General features: G+C 60.9%; 1 protein-coding gene across 1 annotated transcript in view; it reads left to right on the forward strand.

Annotated features, from left to right (window-relative positions):
• Positions 1-14,024, forward strand: part of NTRK1 (neurotrophic receptor tyrosine kinase 1) — a 17,516-nt gene extending 3,492 nt beyond the window's left edge. The window contains exons 3-16 of the mRNA XM_035009842.1: positions 144-215; positions 1,733-1,801; positions 2,421-2,566; positions 2,783-2,925; positions 5,116-5,248; positions 6,928-7,254; positions 7,797-7,852; positions 8,039-8,141; positions 8,641-8,787; positions 9,081-9,211; positions 9,380-9,552; positions 11,744-11,984; positions 12,294-12,452; positions 13,707-14,024. Of these exons, the coding sequence (XP_034865733.1) occupies positions 144-215; positions 1,733-1,801; positions 2,421-2,566; positions 2,783-2,925; positions 5,116-5,248; positions 6,928-7,254; positions 7,797-7,852; positions 8,039-8,141; positions 8,641-8,787; positions 9,081-9,211; positions 9,380-9,552; positions 11,744-11,984; positions 12,294-12,452; positions 13,707-13,892 (2,086 nt within the window). The 3' untranslated portion in view covers positions 13,893-14,024. The remainder of the gene's footprint in view (positions 1-143; positions 216-1,732; positions 1,802-2,420; positions 2,567-2,782; positions 2,926-5,115; positions 5,249-6,927; positions 7,255-7,796; positions 7,853-8,038; positions 8,142-8,640; positions 8,788-9,080; positions 9,212-9,379; positions 9,553-11,743; positions 11,985-12,293; positions 12,453-13,706) is intronic.
• Positions 14,025-17,756: the final 3,732 nt, after the last annotated feature.

A 17,756-nucleotide genomic window follows, 5' to 3' on the forward strand; every position in this document is an offset into this window, starting at 1 on the left:
GGCAAGGTTCAGGGTAGCTGCGGAGGCTGTGGGGGTTGGGGGGTCCAGGACTCAGCACTGAGGTCCGGGGTCTGGTGTGGGCAGAGAGGCGGGGCCCAGGGGAGCGGAGGCCCTGTGGGCTGACCCTGCTTCCCCCTCCCCAGCACCATCGTGAAGAGTGGACTCCGTTCCGTGGCGCCCGATGCCTTCCGTTTCACTCCTCGGCTCAGTCGCCTGTGAGTGGCCAGGGCTGGGCAGAGGGAGTGGGAGGACCCTCAGACTTGAGTGGCTGCTGGGCTTGTGCCCCACCCCCCAGCTGTTGTGAAGAAGGCCCCGACCTGGTCAGGGATGTGGCCTCTCCCATTCTCCTGGGGCTTTTCCGCATCTCCTTCAGGGATGATTGTGCTCTGGGCACCAGCGGGGTCATGGGTTCTCGCTTCCACGCTTCATGCTACGGGACGTCCTGGGTGCCTGCCCCGTTTTTCTTTCTGGAGTGCAGACACAAAGCAGTCCAAAGGGAGCAAGGGACAGGAGCGTGCTCCACATTCTGGCCCGGGCTCCATCTCCCACCCCCTCACTGGCCCCCGGGATAGCCTGGGAGCTGGGGCATTGGATCCGCCACTAGTCGCCCTGCCCACCCCTGGGAGTCACAGCTGTCTCTCTGTAGATGGTGGGGAGGGGCAGCGAGGGGCAGGAGAGGGAGACTCTTGGAGTCCCTGGCAGCCCCCTCTCTGGGCTTCTGGGGCCAGGAGTTCAGCCCCTCCTTCTTACCATGGCGAACAGACAGACAGACGGCAGGGTGCTGGGGTCCTGCCATTCATGGGGTTGTGCGGGGTCCTCTAAAGTCTCTGCTGTGTCCAGTGATGTAGCAACAACAGAAAAGGTGATGTTACTCACATCACTCACGACATACTGGGGCTTCAGTTAAAAGTGAGTACCCAGTGACACCTCACGACGCTTATGTCCGTGAATCTTCACAATCAACTTGGGTGAGAGAGCATGTCAGCTCCCTTTTATAGATGAGGATTCCGAGAATCACAGAGGCGACGTTTCTGGGCCGAGGCCACACCCCGCTGTGTCTGGTGCTGGACTGGGCATTCTTTCTGATCTCTGTGTGGTGGTGCCAGCCCCACTCAGCCCCCACAAACTGTAGGACAGCTAGGCCAGGAGACGGGCCAGGGCAGTCCCCATAGACGGAGAGCCCCCGGAGTAGCAGGCTGGTGTGGGGCTCCTTACCCAGCTTGCTGTGTGGCCCAGAGCTGGCACCTCCTGGCTGGCACTCTCTCCGTGTCTGCAGCTGGGGGCCCGGGGCCTGGGGGCCCTGAGGAGGGGAAGGAAGGAGGCAGGGAGAAGCTGAGGAAGTGCTCGGAGATCCTGGTCACCATCCCCCTTTTCTTCTGGCCGGTTCTGGGCTCCGGGGCAGGGGAGCACAGATGGAGTCCCTTCCCCCAGCTGGGGCCTCAGCACTTTGCCAGCTGGGGCCAAGGCAGGGAGAGGGGAGCAGGCTGTTCCCTGAGACCCCCCCCGGGGTCTGGGGAGGGGGTTAGGTGGGGTTAACCCTCGCTCTCCCAGCGAGAAGAGGGGGACTCCAAGAGCCTAACCTGTCCCAGCCCCGGTGCCTCCGAGGCTGGTTCTGGTTGCCTGGGCTGGGGAGGAGAAGCCAGATGTCAGCTTCCTGCCGCTCCTCCCTCCTCACCCTGGGTCAGAGCGAGGTCGGGGCTCAAGGCGGCTGTCTCTGTCTCAACTCCCACAGGAATCTCTCCTTCAACGCTTTGGAGTCTCTCTCCTGGAAAGCCGTCCAGGGCCTCCCCCTGCAGGAGCTGTGAGTGTGGGCCTTCCAGGGACCAGAGCACTGTGCGCGCCCGCTCACGCACATCTCTGTGTGGAGCTGCGGCGGGGGGTTGCTCTTTGGGGACTCTGCCCACGCCCGTGACCCCCCTCCAAGGCCGCAGGTCCCCTGGAGGGCACTCCTGCCCTGGGGGCGGCCAGGGTGTGGGGGCAGAGCTGGCCAGCTGAGTGCGTGCGCGCATCTGCCCACCTCACCAGCACCCCGCGCACAGGGGCCGCCTGGGACCGTGGCCGGGTGTGTGTGGTTGGCACCTAAGGCCCCTGGGTCACTCGGAACACACTGCCCTTCCCTCCGTCGTCCCGCGCAGAGTCCTCCCCCGGCCTGTCTTCCTGAGCAGCCCGTTGGGGCAGGCGAATGCCATGTAGCCCCCAGCCGGCCCCTGGGCTTTCTGGATTCTATTTCTTGCAATAACGTCTTGTGCCTGGGGTGCCGGAGAGGACCTTCTCCTCTGCCCCATTCCTTCACCTCCGGATCCTGCCCCCCGCCCCACCGACCGACCACACCCCCTCCTGCGTGTTACTGCATTCTCTGTGGCGCCTCAGGCCCGACGCCGGCCCGTCCCCGACTCTCTCGGTGTCCCCCATGCCCACAGGGTCCTGTCGGGGAACCCTCTGCGCTGCACGTGTGCCCTGAGCTGGCTGCTGCGCTGGGAGGAGGCGGGGCTGGGCGGCGTGCGCGGCCAGAAGCTGCAGTGCCCCGGGCAGGGGCCCCTGGCCTTCTTGTCCAACGCTAGCTGCGGTAGGTGCCGGGGAGGGGGCGCCGGGGGGCCGCATGCCTGCGGAGGGAGCACTGGGCAGGGGACTGCGGAACGGACATGGGCAAGAGCTGGGGGTGCTGAAGGTTGGAGGGCACTGGGCATCGCCGGTGGGGGCTCGGGGCCACTAGGGAACGTGCGGGAGAAAGCCCTGGGGCCGCGCCCTGCTCTGATGTGCCTCGGCTATCCTGGGCCACCAGGCGTGCCCGTGCTGAAGGTCCAGATGCCCAACACCTCCGTGGACGTGGGCGACGAGGTGTCGCTGCAGTGCCTGGTGGAGGGGCGGGGCCTGGAGGGGGCCGGCTGGATCCTCACGGAGCTGGAGGACTTGGCCACAGTGACGGTGAGAAGCCCTTCACTGCCCCGTCCCTGTCCCCCCTCTTCTCCTCTCCCCGGGAAAGGCTTGGACAGGACACAGGGGACAAAGCCAGGAAAAGGGAGACAGTGAGGAAGAAGCACATGGAACGCAAGGGAGGGGCAGATACGGTTTCAGCCTACGGGGCTCAGACTCGTTCTGTGGGGCAGGCACACACATGCCCTCAGGGTGGGCACTGGCCCAGCGGGGACCCCAGCCCCTCTCTGGGAACATGGCGCTTGCTGCCAGAGAGACAGTCCCTGGACCCACAGACCATCCCTCCCATCCACTGGCTTTGTAGACAAGGGAACAGGACCAGGGGGAGAGCGCACAGGATTCGTGGTCCTGCATCCAGTCGCATCTCAGGGTCCTTCCCTGGAGATTGTGGAAGCAGCATCCTCTTGGGTGTGTGATGAGCTTATTAGTAAAGAAGGTCCAGGTCTGGGCCCAGCTTTCTCACTAATGAATTTTTGGACTGACTTTCGGAAGAATCCCTTAATATGCCTATACTTTGGTTTTCTTATCTGTGAACTGAGGAGGTGGATGTGATGACCTTTGATGTCTCTGCCTGGTTGTCAACTGAGGAGGTGGACGTGATGCCCTTTGATGTCCCAACCGCCTCTGGGCACTCTCTGGCTGCTATCTCTGTTGTGTGGATGTGTCTTTGGGCATCTTCCCGTGCCTGGCCCTTTGTGCTCAGGCAGCCACGAGCAGCCAACAGCTGACTAAGGCCTTGTGGACACGGTCAGCCGAGGCCGACAGTAGGCTGTGCCCACCCATCAATCTGGCCCCACATGGGTGGGCACACAGGGTCCAGCCCATTGGAGGAGCCGGGCCAGTGTGTTCACTTTGAGAGGGGACCCACCCCCAGGATTGCTGGAGGCCCCTGGAACAATATTGAAAGAAGGAAGAGCCACTGGAGCTGGGGACCCAGGTATGGTGGGGGGAACACGAGCCGCTGAGCAGAGCCACTGAGAGTGAGTGATGGAAAGGGAACAAGGCAGAGGCAAGAGGTTGGCCATGACCATCGGCGGAGAGACTTCTGGTCAGCTGTTTTGGGAAATTCCAGGGTTTTGCTTTTCTCTTAGGGAGATTTACGTGTTTGCTACCACTTCTGTTTTCTAGAAACTTCCTACAGAAAAGTCACACCCAACTGGGTTCAGTGGAGGGCAAGGGAGGCTGGTCACCCTCAAGAGAGGGGACGGTGGCAGAGCAGCTCCAAGGGAAGAGCTGATGGGCTGCCCTGCACCCCCAGGGATTTGGGGGAGACAGGGCCACAGACAGAAGCTTGGGGCAGGGCCGGGCTTCCCCTGGAGGAGGTTGGAAGCCAGAGCCTGCACAAGAGGCTAGAGAGCTCTTCTGGAACTTCGAGCTTCCATTCCAGTGGAAGCCCGGGGAAACTTCACCTCCTCTAGCACTTAGTTGCAGGATTCCACATTTCTGAAATTTCCAGATAAATGAGGTTTGTCCACTGCTCCATTGACTTCCATCATTTTATGGAAATAGCTTTCTAAATAATAGCTTTCTAAAATGTCAAAAGATCATTTTGTCTTACCTCCTTGGCTTACAAAGCAAGAAAGCCAAGGTTCAGCAAGATTAGGAATTGTCCTAAGGTCGTGTGACTGACACATATCCACAGTTTCTTAGGAAGAGAATCTGAACCTGATTGAGTCTTCTGATGATGATTCAGAATGAAGTCACTTGGCCGCTAGCTTCACTCTCCGTGTTTATCTGCCAGAGGGGCTCGGGGTGCCGCCGCTGTGCCTACCCAATGCCCTGCCAGCCCGTTTTTCTGGTCTCCCCTGGGCGGAGACTGTTAGAACTGTGTAAAGCAAGAATGAGTTGTGTCTGTCTGGTACTTGGGGTTCTTGACATCTGTTGAGCTTCTCAGATGGTGGTCCTGGTTCAGGGTATTCTGCGCCTGTTTTGAAGTTAGTGGTCATGTTCTAGATTTTTTCGGATCATTAAATAAATGGTCCAGGAGATAGTCTGTGAACAAGCTCTAAGGGGGGGGGGGGCATTCTCTCCTCTACCTCTTCCCTCCCCCCGTTCTCTCCACTCCTTTCTTTTCCATCTGGAGCCACAGGGGTGCCCCAAAGATATCAGCTCCAGCCCCCTGCCTCCATACCCACGCCTGCTGACACTCTCCCTCATTTACCCTTCTCTTTCCTGACCCAGCAATCTGGGGGTCTGCCATCCCTGGGGCTGACCCTGGCCAATGTCACCAGTGACCTCAATAAGAAGAATGTGACATGCTGGGCGGAGAATGACATGGGCCGGGCCGAAGTCTCCGTGCAGGTCAACGTCTCCTGTGAGTCCCAGTGACCCCCACACACACACCCCCCTTCTTCCCTGGAAAGAGGCTCTGAGGGGCAGGGGCTGGAGGAAGGGGCTGGGATATGTATCTCCACAGCTGTTCCCACCCAGCTGTTTCCAGATTCCCATGAAAATCTGATCCTGTGGGGGAAGTCCTGGGGGCTGGTCAAGGCCAGAGGGATGGGGATGGATTTCTTTCTGGCTCCCTGCCCAAGGCTTGCTACCTGAGGCAGCCAGCTGCCTGGCCGCTCTCGCCGTGTTACTTCGCTGCCCGCCCACCGGAGCACTTTTGTCCCACATCCGAGTTTTATTTATTTATTTTTAATTTTTTTTTTTAAGATTTTCTTTATTTGTGAGGGAGAGAATGAGAGACAGAGAGCATGAGAGGGAGGAGGGTCAGAGGGAGAAGCAGACTCCCCACTGAGCAGGGAGCCCGATGCGGGGCTCGATCCCAGGACCCTGGGATCATGACCTGAGCCGAAGGCAGATGCTTAACCAACTGAGCCACCCAGGTGCCCCCACATCTGAGTTTTAAAAGAAGAGATTCTCCTCCCCAGCTCTTCTTTATGCTCGCTGCCTAATTTCCCTAGGTCTGCCAACAAATTACTTTAAACCCTGTACATTATGCAATTTTTCTTCTTTAATTGTGAAATATAAGGTAGATATGTGCATAAAACATAGATACTTTAAACAATAATTAGTCTTTGGCTCTTCAGAATACAGTCCCTTTCCTCTCCCCATCCTTTTTCTCTGCACCATCCCGACTTTTGGGATAATCGTTTCCTGGCTTTTAAAAATAATTTCACACACGTGTGCTTCCCTATCAGTGTGGTTTAGTTTTCCCTGTTGGCGCACGGTCTAGAGATGGAATCCTCCTGCAAGTATTATTCTGGGCTTAGTTTCTTCTGTGCAACATTGTATTTGTAAGATTCACCAGTGGTGCTGGGAGCAGCTGTTGTTCCTTAGGTCCTTTCCTGCCGAGTGGTGCCCCTGCACATCTATGTATCTATTATCAAGAGGCTTTTGCTCTCCTCAGGTTGGGTCTATTTCAAACCCATACATTTTTTTTCCAAAAGCTTTTTTTTTTTTTTTTTAAGGATTTTATTTATTTATTTGTTAAAGAGAGAGAGAATGAGCAGGGGGAGGGCCAGAGGGAGAGGCAGAAGCAGGCTTCCCGCTGCACCGGCAGCCTGATGCCTGATTCTGGGCTCGATCCCAAAACCCTGAGACCATGACCTGGGCCAAAGGCAGACTCTTAACCACTGAGCCCCCCAGGCGCCCCTTTCCAAAAGCTGTTTAACTACATATTTTTTGCTTGTTTGACGTGTAGGCCCTCTCCCGGTCTTCTTAAGCTTGATTGCACTTCATTTTTCTGGATCCCTTATCCAAAAGACCGCGTGTTTCATTCCCATAGCGGGACCCGCTTCCCTGGGGCTGTCACTGACTGCCACCACAGAGGCTGGCCGAGCCTCTGAACTGTGTGTAGCTGCTGCCTGGTTCATTTAAGATTGACCGTCGCCTTTCTTCGGGAGGTCCCTCCTTGGGCATGTCTTTGGGCCTGCTGGCCCACCGCCACCTGATTTCTGGTTCTGCCCCACCCCGACTGGTCAGGTGGGCGCTGGGTCCCCTCCGGCTGCTCCCTGACTTGCGGCTGTCGCCCCGTCTGGCCCGCAGTCCCGGCCAGCGTGCAGCTGCACAAGCCAGTGGAACTACACCACTGGTGCATCCCCTTCTCGGTGGACGGGCAGCCGGCGCCCTCTCTGCGCTGGCTCTTCAACGGCTCCGTGCTCAACGAGACCAGCTTCATCTTCACCGAGTTCCTGGAGCCCGCGGCCAACGAGACCATGCGGCACGGCTGCCTGCGCCTCAACCAGCCCACCCACGTCAACAACGGCAACTACACGCTGCTGGCCACCAACCCCTTGGGCCAGGCCTCCGCCTTTGTCATGGCCGCCTTCATGGACAACCCTTTCGAGTTCAACCCCGAGGACCCCATCCCGGGTGCGAGGGCCACCCTGCTCCCCGCCCCTCGGGGCACAGATCCGGGCGCCGCGGGGAGGCCTGGTCCGGGAGCTCTGGTGTCGGGCTCCGCGCTGGCCTCCCTGCCCTGCCTCCCCCGAACCCCGGGAGCCCCGAACCCCTGGGCTGCCCCGCTCCCTGGGCTGGCCGAGGAGAGGGTGGTGCACCAGGGCATCGGGGGCCCAGCTGGAGAAGGGCTGCGTGCCTCTTCTCCTCGAGGTCCAGCCGCCCCACCTCCCCACCCCACCCACCGCCCCAGGAAGGGGTGAGTGGGGAGGAAACTCACTGACCTCCTCCCCCCATCTGACTGCTCTCTCTCCTCCTCCCACTGCAGTCTCCTTCTCGCCAGTGGGTGAGTAGCCCAGGCCGGAGGGCAGGTTCTGTCTGGTCCCTGAAGCCGAGGCTGGGGCAGAGGGCACAGCTGACCTGATCCCCAAGGGCTCAGCAGGGGCGGGTCGGGGGGAGCTGCTGCAGGAGACATAGCATGGGCCGAGGCCCACTATCCGTGCCCTGTGTCCCCACAGACACTAACAGCACTTCTGGAGACCCAGTGGAGAAGAAGGATGAAACCCCTTTTGGGGTGAGCATGAGACGGGGAAGCTGGTCTCAGCCTTGGGATCGGGAGGCTGGGCTCGTGGCTTGTCAGGGAGGAGGACGCAGGTCTGGGGGCCCGGCTCTGGGCTCCCACGCAGGATGGGGAGCTGTTTGCTCTGGGGGGATTCTGAGGGAGCAGGAGAAGCTCGGCTCTGACCACCCCCACCCCCAGGTCTCAGTGGCCGTGGGCCTGGCTGTCTTTGCCTGCCTCTTCCTTTCCACGTTCTTCCTTGTGCTCAACAAATGTGGACGGAGGAACAAGTTTGGGATCAACCGTGAGTCGGGGTGCTGCAGTGGGGCTGTCCGTCCGTCCGTCTGTCCGTCCGTCCTGCTGGCTTTGTTTCCCACTGGCTCTCCCTGACCCCGTCCTCCGTGTGGGGGGCCTGCACATGGTGGAGAGCTAGGGGGTGTGCACTGGGGTGGATGCGGGCCTGGCCGCGGGGCGCGTCTGTCGGCGCTGCGGCTGGGAGAGTGTCAAGCAGCAGCTGCTAATTGGCGGCTGGATTGTAGTCAAACACTGAGTGGGTCTGGGAGGTCTGAGCTCTGCGGGGGGGGCGAGTTCTTTGGTGGCCCACTGGGCCTGGCGTTGGGCAGGAGCCAGACAGAGAGAGGCCAGAGTGCCTCCCCGTCCCCTGCCGGCTGCCTCGCTCCCTCGCTCCCCTGCCCCTCCCCTGCAAGTTACGGGCCGGGGTTGCCTGGTGCCCTGCAGCCTGACAGGGGCTGGGGTGTGTACCTGGGTTGTGACCCCTCCATAAGGCTGTGTTGCTTCCCCAGGGGCAGCTGTGCTGGCTCCAGAGGACGGACTGGCCATGTCCCTGCATTTCATGACATTAGGTGGCAGCTCCTTGTCCCCCACTGAGGGCAAAGGCTCTGGGCTCCAAGGCCACATCATCGAGAACCCACAATACTTCAGTGATGCCTGTGAGGGGCTATCCTGGGTCAAGGGTGGGGGTGAGCCTGGTTGTGTGTGCGCGTGTGCAGAAGCCCCTGTGTCGTCTCCTTTGTCCACCCCAGGCCTGAACCAGCCTCCCCTCCCCTCCCTCCTTTCCCCGTCCACACCGCAGTATGGGGCTTTGAGGAATGCCCAAAGGCTCAGTTTCAGTCCCCAGCCACCCCCTTGGCTGGCAGCCTTGCGCTGCCCCCAGGCCTGCCGGCCAGTCCTTCCCAACACGGGGGCTCAGGTCTGACCCTGCAGGCCTCCCGCCTCCCGGCAGGTGTTCATCACATCAAGCGCCAGGACATCGTGCTCAAATGGGAGTTGGGCGAAGGCGCCTTTGGGAAGGTCTTCCTTGCGGAGTGCCACAACCTGTTGTCTGAGCAGGACAAGATGCTCGTGGCCGTCAAGGTACAACCCTGTCTACGAGCTGCCGCTGGCCCGGGTCCCACGTCCCAGAGCACCCCAGTTCCAGGACCGGGTGCTCAGGCTGGGGGGGTGGGCTGCGGGGTGTGGCCCCCTTGGGTGTGGGCAGGGGAGGGGGCCCCTCACCCAGTCCCGCCGCGCCCCGGCGTCCAGGCGCTGAAGGAGGTGTCGGAGAGCGCCAGGCAGGACTTCCAGCGAGAGGCCCAGCTGCTCACCATGCTGCAGCATCAGCATATCGTGCGCTTCTTTGGGGTCTGCACCGAGGGCCGTCCGCTGCTCATGGTCTTTGAGTACATGCGCCATGGGGACCTCAACCGCTTCCTCCGGTAGGAGTGCCTGGCCACCAGTGCTGGCCTCCGGCTCTGAGCCCCTGTACCCCTTCCCTGCAAGCGCATCCCCAATGGTCTGTCGAACCGAGGGGGACACCAGACGTAGCAGGAGGGCCGGGCTCCTGTCCTGGAGGAGCGCGAAGGCGGCTGTGTGGATGGGGGGCCGTCTGCGCCAAGGACATGGTGGCGGTAGTTGGGGGGGTGGGGCGCGAGCAGAAGTCAGGACAGTGACTTGCAGAGAGTGTTTGCACGTGCGGGGGGGCGCGCAGAACCAGGCCTGTGGGGGTGACAGCGTGGAGGCCTTCCAGGTACTCTGCTCCCACTCTGCACCCTGGCTGCGTGTGCATGGACACGTGTGTCTGAATAATCACCCTAATATATATGTATTCTTCATAATCTCCAAGCGTATATGGCCATTTATACTCGAAGAACGTCACTAAAAGTTAATTTCTTTTGCTGTGGCAGAACAACTCTGACACATTTACTAATGTGTGCCGATGATTTTAATAGCTTTAAGAAATGTGCCCATTTCACAGATGAGGCGTAAGTGGCTTGCCCACAGGCACACAGGGGTAAGTATGACCCCAAGTAGAGCCCTCCTGTCAGCCCCTGACTGTGATGGTCACATGTTCCCTTTGTTGAGTCCTTGGATGAGAACGCCCCCTTTCCCAGGATGGCGCCCTGGGAGGTGTGAGGCGGGTAGGGGGAGGGCCAGGCTTGCACTCAGCTGTGACCTCCTAGCTGAGCCAAATAGCTTTCCTCTCTGACCTCAGTTTCCCTGCCAGTAAGAGGGACAGTGGGGGGCTGTGGTTCTGGATGAGAAAGCGCTGTGTGGCTGTCCAGCTGACGGTCGTGATTTGGTCTCTGAACACCCCCTTGGGAGTGAAGGGTCATCCACACCGTCAAGCTATAGAATTCAGTTGGGAGAGACCTTGAGTCTGAGCTTATCCTGTGGAGGAGGAGGAGCCCATGCAGGGTGCGGAGCAGGAGGGAGGTGATGAGACCCCCATGTGGAGTGTGGAGGTGGATGGGCTCAGGAGACTGGAGTCAACGGGAGGCCAGACCAGAGGCCTGGCTCACCAGACACCGTGTGGGCTCAGTGCTGAGTGTGGGGTTGCAGTCCAGGGACAGGCCACCATCTGGGACCCAGGCTGTGGGAGAAGTGGCTCTTAATGCTGCGGGGAGCACAGGGAACCAAAGGAGGGAATCATGAAGGCTCCTAGATAAGTCTGGAGGACATTCCCTAAGAAGCCCAGCTGTTCCTTCGAGCCTCGGGGCCTTTGCATTTACAGTACCCTTTGCCTGGCACAGCAGGTCTTCCTCCCAGTCACTTCACCCACCTCTGTCTCTGACCCTTTTGAATGGCTTACTCACCTCTTTTCTTCAGGGTTTACGTCTCAGTTTAAATGTCTCTTCCTCCAAGAAGTCTCCCCTGACTTCTCCCACCCCTAGCCTAAGTGCCTATCAGGTGCCCTGTTGACCTGTGGCCTACTCCCCAGGTAGCTCTGTGACTGGCGCACTGCAGGTGTGTAGTAAGCCCCGGGCTACGTGAAGGAATAAACAGATGAGGAGAAAGTTGGCCCGTGGGCAGGGGCTGGCCTGACAAAGCCATTGGCTCCGGCAGGGGTCAGAAGAAGGAATATCTGGGGAATGGAGCTGAGTGACCAGGGATGGATCTGGAGTGGTGGCTGTGGGAGGTGGAGGGTGTCCTGGAGACCTTTGGCAGGAAGAAGGACCCCACGGGAGGCTGAATAGTGAGGGCAAAGGCGAGAGAGACAGGAGGACCCCCAGGTTTCAGGCTCGGAGCCTAGGGGGAAGCTTCCCTTCACGGAGGCAGGGTCAGACCTGGGGGAAGAAGCTAAGCATCTGGAGGACCCAGTGGGAGGTGTCCATGGGCAAGAGATGCAGGGGCCAGAGGGCAGCTGGCTGCTGGGCTCAGAGTTTGAGGGGGCTGCCTGGGGGGGCCGTGAATGTGGAAAGTGTGGGCACTGGTGGAGGCTCCGGAGGTGGGCACACCCGGCGGCCCCCCTCCCAGGCCCTCCAGACACCTGCCTCCCTGTTCCTTGCTTCTTCCATTCTCGGGAGTCTCCTCCCCCCTCCCACCCCAGCCCCCCTGGTTCCGTGACCTCAGCCTCCTGGGGGCTCCCCCCTCCCCCAGCCGGGCCTCCTCTCCCTCACTCTTTGGCAGGTCCCACGGGCCTGACGCCAAGTTGCTGGCTGGCGGGGAGGACGTGGCTCCCGGCCCCCTGGGCCTGGGGCAGCTTCTGGCCGTGGCCAGCCAGGTCGCGGCGGGGATGGTGTACCTGGCTGGTCTGCACTTCGTGCATCGGGACCTGGCCACGCGCAACTGCCTGGTGGGCCAAGGCCTAGTGGTCAAGATCGGCGACTTCGGCATGAGCAGGGACATCTACAGCACGGACTATTACCGCGTAAGGGTCCTTGGGCCCCCGCCTCGGGCGCGGGCATGCCCTCCTCTTCCTGGGCGGCGTGGGGGCCCAGGCTGCCCCTCTCTGGACTCTAACCCCTGTCTTACCTCCTGGGCCACGGACGAGGGTGTGTCTCCGCTCTCTGGGACGCACAGAGACGCCACCATCGCTTTTTCCCTCTTAGCGTCGGCCCCCAGAGCCCCTGCCATTCATCTTTAATGACGGGGCGGGGCGGAGGCAGCCGCGGGGGCGGGGGGGGGGGGGCGGGCGCCCCCCCCCCCCCCCCCCGCAATGACGCGGCGCCGCCTGCAGGTGGGGGGCCGCACCATGCTGCCCATCCGCTGGATGCCGCCCGAGAGCATCCTCTACCGCAAGTTCACCACCGAGAGCGACGTGTGGAGCTTCGGCGTGGTGCTCTGGGAGATCTTCACCTACGGCAAGCAGCCCTGGTACCAGCTCTCCAACACGGAGGTCAGCCCTGCCCACCGCCCTGGCCCTGCCCCTCGGGTCCCCGGGTGCCCCATCCCACTGCAGGGGCCCCATCCAGCGGCCCGACAAGGCTGGGCCTCCATCGGTCCCCTTCTCTCCTTGCATTCTTCCCGCTCGGATTCCTGCCTCCACTCCCAGTCCGAGCCCAGGCCCAGCTGGCTCCTGGGGGAGCCTCAAAGCACTTTACAGATGGAGCCCAGACCCCCATGCTTAGCTGCATTTTATAGACCCGGTAGGCATTATCAGGGAGGAAGGGAGAGGCCTTGAAGAGGTGCACAGCGCAAGAGGGCCTGATACTGCAGCAGGAAGGCTGGAGGTCAGACTGCAGGAAGGACAGGCCCGTCCCTCCCTCTGCCCTCCCCCCTGGACACTGCTAGAGCAGGCCCCAGGTGTTCTGTCTCCCAGAGCAGCTCCCCCCACCCCCTCCTTGGCTCGCAGCTGTCAGTTTCCATTTCTCGTCCTAATGCAGTCTGCTCCCCGGAGGCTGCCGGGGTGGGGGAGAGGGTTATAGATTTTAATTTTCTCAAGCACGGAGAGAAGGAATGGAATTAGTGCTGCCCATAACCCAAGTCCTTTAATGGGGAGGGAGGAAAGAAGGGAGGGGAAGAGCCTCCAGGCCCCGTCACCCATCTCCCTGCCGCCATCTCTCCTTCTTTGGATCCCTTAGCTGCTCTAACAGTCCTTCCTGGAGTCTAGCTTGGATCTTTCCTGCTGCAGTTTCTGTTCAGAGGTGCTAGGACCCCACAGAATGGTACCTACAGAAGACAAAAGGAATTGGGGTTGCCCTGTACCTTAAATCGCCAGCCAGCCAGTTTTCAAGGCCTGCAATCCTGCTCTACTTTCCTTTTGCCCTCTGGAGCTGAGAGGTGGAGGACCCTTCCCTTCCTCCATTCAGCCCTCAGCCCTGGCTGATGGATTTGGCAAATGCCTGGGCCCCTCCCCTTCCTCAAATCACCTGGCCAGTCTTCTGAAGGTCTGATTACAGCCCTTCGGGAAGCAGTCTTACCCCCAGCTCAGCCTTCCCAGCCTGCCTACATGCTCAGTGTCGGGGTGGAAAGGAATTTTGGGGTTCGCTGCGTCCTTCTAGATTATTCGTAGCCAAGAGGCCCAGCCATCTGTGGGACCGGCCTGGAGAGCTCAGGGAGGCGGGGGTGGGGGGTGGGGGGTGCAGCTGCTGGCCTCCCCCTCCCGCTCCAGCTCAGTGCGCCCTCTTCTCTCTCCCTCTGGCGGTCCCAGGCGATTGAGTGCATCACGCAGGGGCGGGAGCTGGAGCGGCCCCGGGCCTGCCCACCGGAGGTCTACGCCATCATGCGGGGCTGCTGGCAGCGGGAGCCCCAGCAACGCCACAGCATCAAGGACGTGCATGGCCGGCTGCAGGCCTTGGCCCAGGCGCCTCCCGTCTACTTGGATGTCCTGGGCTAGGCGGCCAGCCCAGGGGCTGTGCAGCCTGAACACTGGGGCCTGCCCTCGGCAACCCCTGCAACTCCCAGCAGCCCCAGGGTGATCTCAAAGCATCTAACTCACCCTCAGCATGCCAGAGGGGACAAGTGGGGTCTGGGAGTGGAGGATGCCCCTGCTTCTCTGGGCAGGGTCCTGTCATAGCAATTATATTTATTATCCCTTGGCCGTGTGTCTCTTGCCAGTTCTTGGGATGACGTCACTCTGGAGAGGGGGATTGAGCCGCAGGTAGGGGGATGCTCCTCCCCTCGCTAGTCCCCCTCAGCGGTGGTCCTACTCACGGCAGCTGCCGCAAACCCTCCTGGTCCTGGGGCCATTGTGTCCACCCCATGGTGGGGTGGCCTCAGGGCAGGCTTCCCAGAACCTCAGACCCGAATCGGCTGTCTCCGCACTTCATGCTCAGGAAGGCCGTTGCTGTAGTGGAAGGACAGAAGTTAGACGTTGCGGCGGACAGGATGGAAGCATTGGTGGGGAGGTCTTCCTGGTGTTCGTGCGCACAGAACAGAGCAGGCAGGTGGTAGAACATGGACGAGAGAGAGGGAGAGTGCGCTTGAGTGTGCATGTGTGTGTGTGCACGCGTGTGGCAGGGGCAGGGAAGGAGCAGGAGCAAGAAATGATGCGGGAGGCAGGACCCATTTTCCTTCCCCTCCGTCACTCTTCCTGGCTCTGAGTGCTTTGAGATCAGCCCCTGGAAACTGGGGCCTGGGCAAGGTGGCTATTTCCTGAGGACAGAGCCATCTCTCTGTCCCATTCTGCCCAAGGAGGAGGTGGGCACTCCCTTCCCCTCTGCCCCCTGGAACACCACTGGCCTTACAGAATGGCCCCAGGCTTCTGTAGGCTCCGAGGCTGGCTGAGGCCCTCCCCGCCCGCCCCCATCTTCCTCACCAGGAGCCCTGGAGGAGCGGTGCCCCCCCGACTCCGGTCCCATCACTTCCAATCACCTGCTCAGCTCCCGCAATAACCCACGCTCCCCATGGCTCCTCAGGGCTAATGTCGTGGCTGTCTCATGTCCCTGGGTGACCAGCTCCCCCCACACAGTGATTCAATCTGGGTCTTATCACCCCTAGGCCTAGCCCGATGGTGTCTGCCTCTTGTCCAGGCTGGTTAGTGCTAATGGAGGTCTGACCCAGAGCTGCAGGCTGATTGATGGGGGGGGTCTGGTCCCTGAGGGCCAAGTTCACAGGTCCTCCCTCCTCTTCTGACCAGGGCGGGGGCGCAGTGAGTGCGGCCCCACCCAGTGAGGGGGCGCTTACACCAGGTGGAGTAAGGGGGGGTGTAGAAACATGGTGGAAGAGACAGGGTCGGCGACCAGATCCAACAGGTAGGCCAGGGAAGGTGCGAAGAGAGAGACAATGCAGAGACAGGGGCGGAACCTACAGACTTGGGGACATGCAGAAAGACTGTACGGGGGGATGTGGGGACAGAGCAGAGAGACAGACGGACACCGATGGACAGACAGGGGCGGATGAGTGGTGGAAACAGTGACAGGCCAGCCGAATCAGAGAATGTTCTGGAGAACAGCATGGGAGCTTGGTGGGGACGCTTTCTCTCTCACCCGTACTCCCATCCTCCCACCTCCTCTGCTCCTTGAGCCTCTCTTCAGGGCTGAGGAGGGGGTGGACTGGGAGACTCCGTGGGTGGAGGTTTGGGGTGTCCTCCCTGAGCGGGATTTGGGCCATCCCTGGAGCAGAGGGGATGGAGGGTCGGGGAGTGGAAGGGACGTGCCTGGGCAAGTGGAACATTTCCAAGGTCAAGAGCATCACGGCATCAGAAGCTCTTAAGACCACAGCCAGAGGTATTGCTGGAAAAGCTGGGCAGGTAAGGTGAGGGGTTCTGGGAACAAGGTCAGCACGGGGAGGGGTATGTTCCATGAGAGAGTGGGAGAGGGGACAGGAACAGGAGCTGAAGCCAGTCACTCGGACCCCTTCAGGCAACCTGAGCCCCGGGCCTTGTCGTGGTTGGTGAGGAGGGTGCCTGCTTGCACCCACATGGCCAGTTTCATGGCCTAAGAGCCCCCCTCCCCTTCACTCACATGCAGATGAGCAGGTCTCACGGGCAGACACATGTGAACACACATACACAGCCCCCACCCTCCTCGCCGTAGCTGTTGGATTCCTTTGTCGTTAATGGTGCCCCCCTCCACCCCAGCGAGGCACATGCCCCTCCCTGTTAATTACCTCTTGGCTGTGCCCAAGTCCATTAGCTGCCCCCCCCACACCCACCAGGGGCTAAGCACCAGCTGAGATGCATGCTTGCAGGGGGATCAATGGAATGGGACCCTGAGGACCCCACGGGGAGCTGGGACAGGGACAGCAACCTGAGGCTGTGGGGATGGGACACCTGGGTCCCCTAGACCTAGTGTAAGCCCCACCCTCTCGGAAAAGTCTGTCTGGACTGGAAGGCGGAGGCTCAGACCTGGTGATGGGCTCTGCAAACACGCTCAGCATGGAGGGGAGCACCCAGAACTCTCCTCTTAAGGAGGTTGTTGCCAGCTCCATCCTCCCAACTCTGGAGAGAGGGCGTCAGCGATGCAGAAGCCGGTGGGGCTCCCCCAGGGCCACCCCAGTGCGGGGATGGGCTCTCTGAAGAAGCCAGGGGTCCAAGCCATCCGGGCCCCCTCAGCCTCTGCCAGCAGCCTCTGCCTCCTTCCTGCCCTGCTCCTGCAGGGGTTGGGTTCCTGACAGACAGGGGAACCGCGCATCTGTTCTGGTTTCCGGGAACAGTGTGGGCAGAGGTCTGGGGCAGCCTGGGTGGGGACTGTCCTGACCTGCATCCCTATGAACCCCCAAGTGAAGGGAGACCCCAGAGAGAGTCCCAGACTCTAGAGGCCCTGGGGTCTCTGAGTGTCAGCTGGAGAGAGCCTGTCTTTTTTTTTTTTTTTTTTTAAGATTTTATTTATTTATTTGACAGAGAGAGACACAGCGAGAGAGGGAACACAAGCAGGGGGAGTGGGAGGGAGAAGCAGGCTTCCTGCTGAGCAGGGAGCCTGATGCGGGGCTCGATGCGGGGCTCGATACGGGGCTCGATACGGGGCTCGATACGGGGCTCGATGCGGGGCTCGATGCGGGGCTCGATCCCAGGACCCTGGGATCATGACCTGAGCCGAAGGCAGACGCTCAACAACTGAGCCACCCAGGCGCCCCTGGAGAGAGCCTGTCTTGCCAAATTCCTGAAGTGGCCTTGGACAGGCTGCCCAGTGCGGGAGGGGGTGACAGTCCCTGGAAGAGCCAGGACCCAGAAAACCCGACTTCTCAGCCAGGCTGAACGCCCCCCTCGGCCCTGCAGCCCCCCAGGGGCTCTACGCCTCAGCTCCGACAGCCCCCACTGCCACAGGGGAGCCTTTGAGCACCTCTGGCTCTGGGGCGGTGGGGAGACAGGGATCTGCCGCCAGGAGAGACGGAGGCAGGAGGAGCCTGCACAGAGGCCCAGAGGGAGAGAGGGCCGAGCAGCCCAGAGCCATGCAGAGAAAGGCTGTGGGCATATCTGCATGGAGGGGAGGAAAAGACAGAGGCTGAGCTGCAGAACAGGGCCCGGGAGCGCGCGAGCAGAGCCCCTGGCGGGGTTGGACTCTAGCCCTGTCTCCTATCAAGCCCGAGGCCCAGGCTCTTCAGCCCATCCCCTGCTAAACGGGGTCCCTTCCTCTTCCTCCAAGATCAGGCTCCCTGGAGAGCAAGCTTCTAGACTCTGGAGCCAGAGCGGCAGGTTCTGTGCTCAGCAGCTGTGTGATGTTGAGCAAGTCACTCAGCCTCTCTGTCCCGTCGTGACCTTGTCTCCAGAATGGGGGTGACAGTGGCAGTCACCTCACAGGGCTGTTTGGGGGTTTCAGCA

This window comes from Mirounga leonina, unplaced genomic scaffold (assembly GCF_011800145.1).
Source record: "Mirounga leonina isolate KUSES-001 unplaced genomic scaffold, KU_Mleo_1.0 Mir_154, whole genome shotgun sequence".
Lineage (NCBI taxonomy): Eukaryota > Metazoa > Chordata > Mammalia > Carnivora > Phocidae > Mirounga > Mirounga leonina.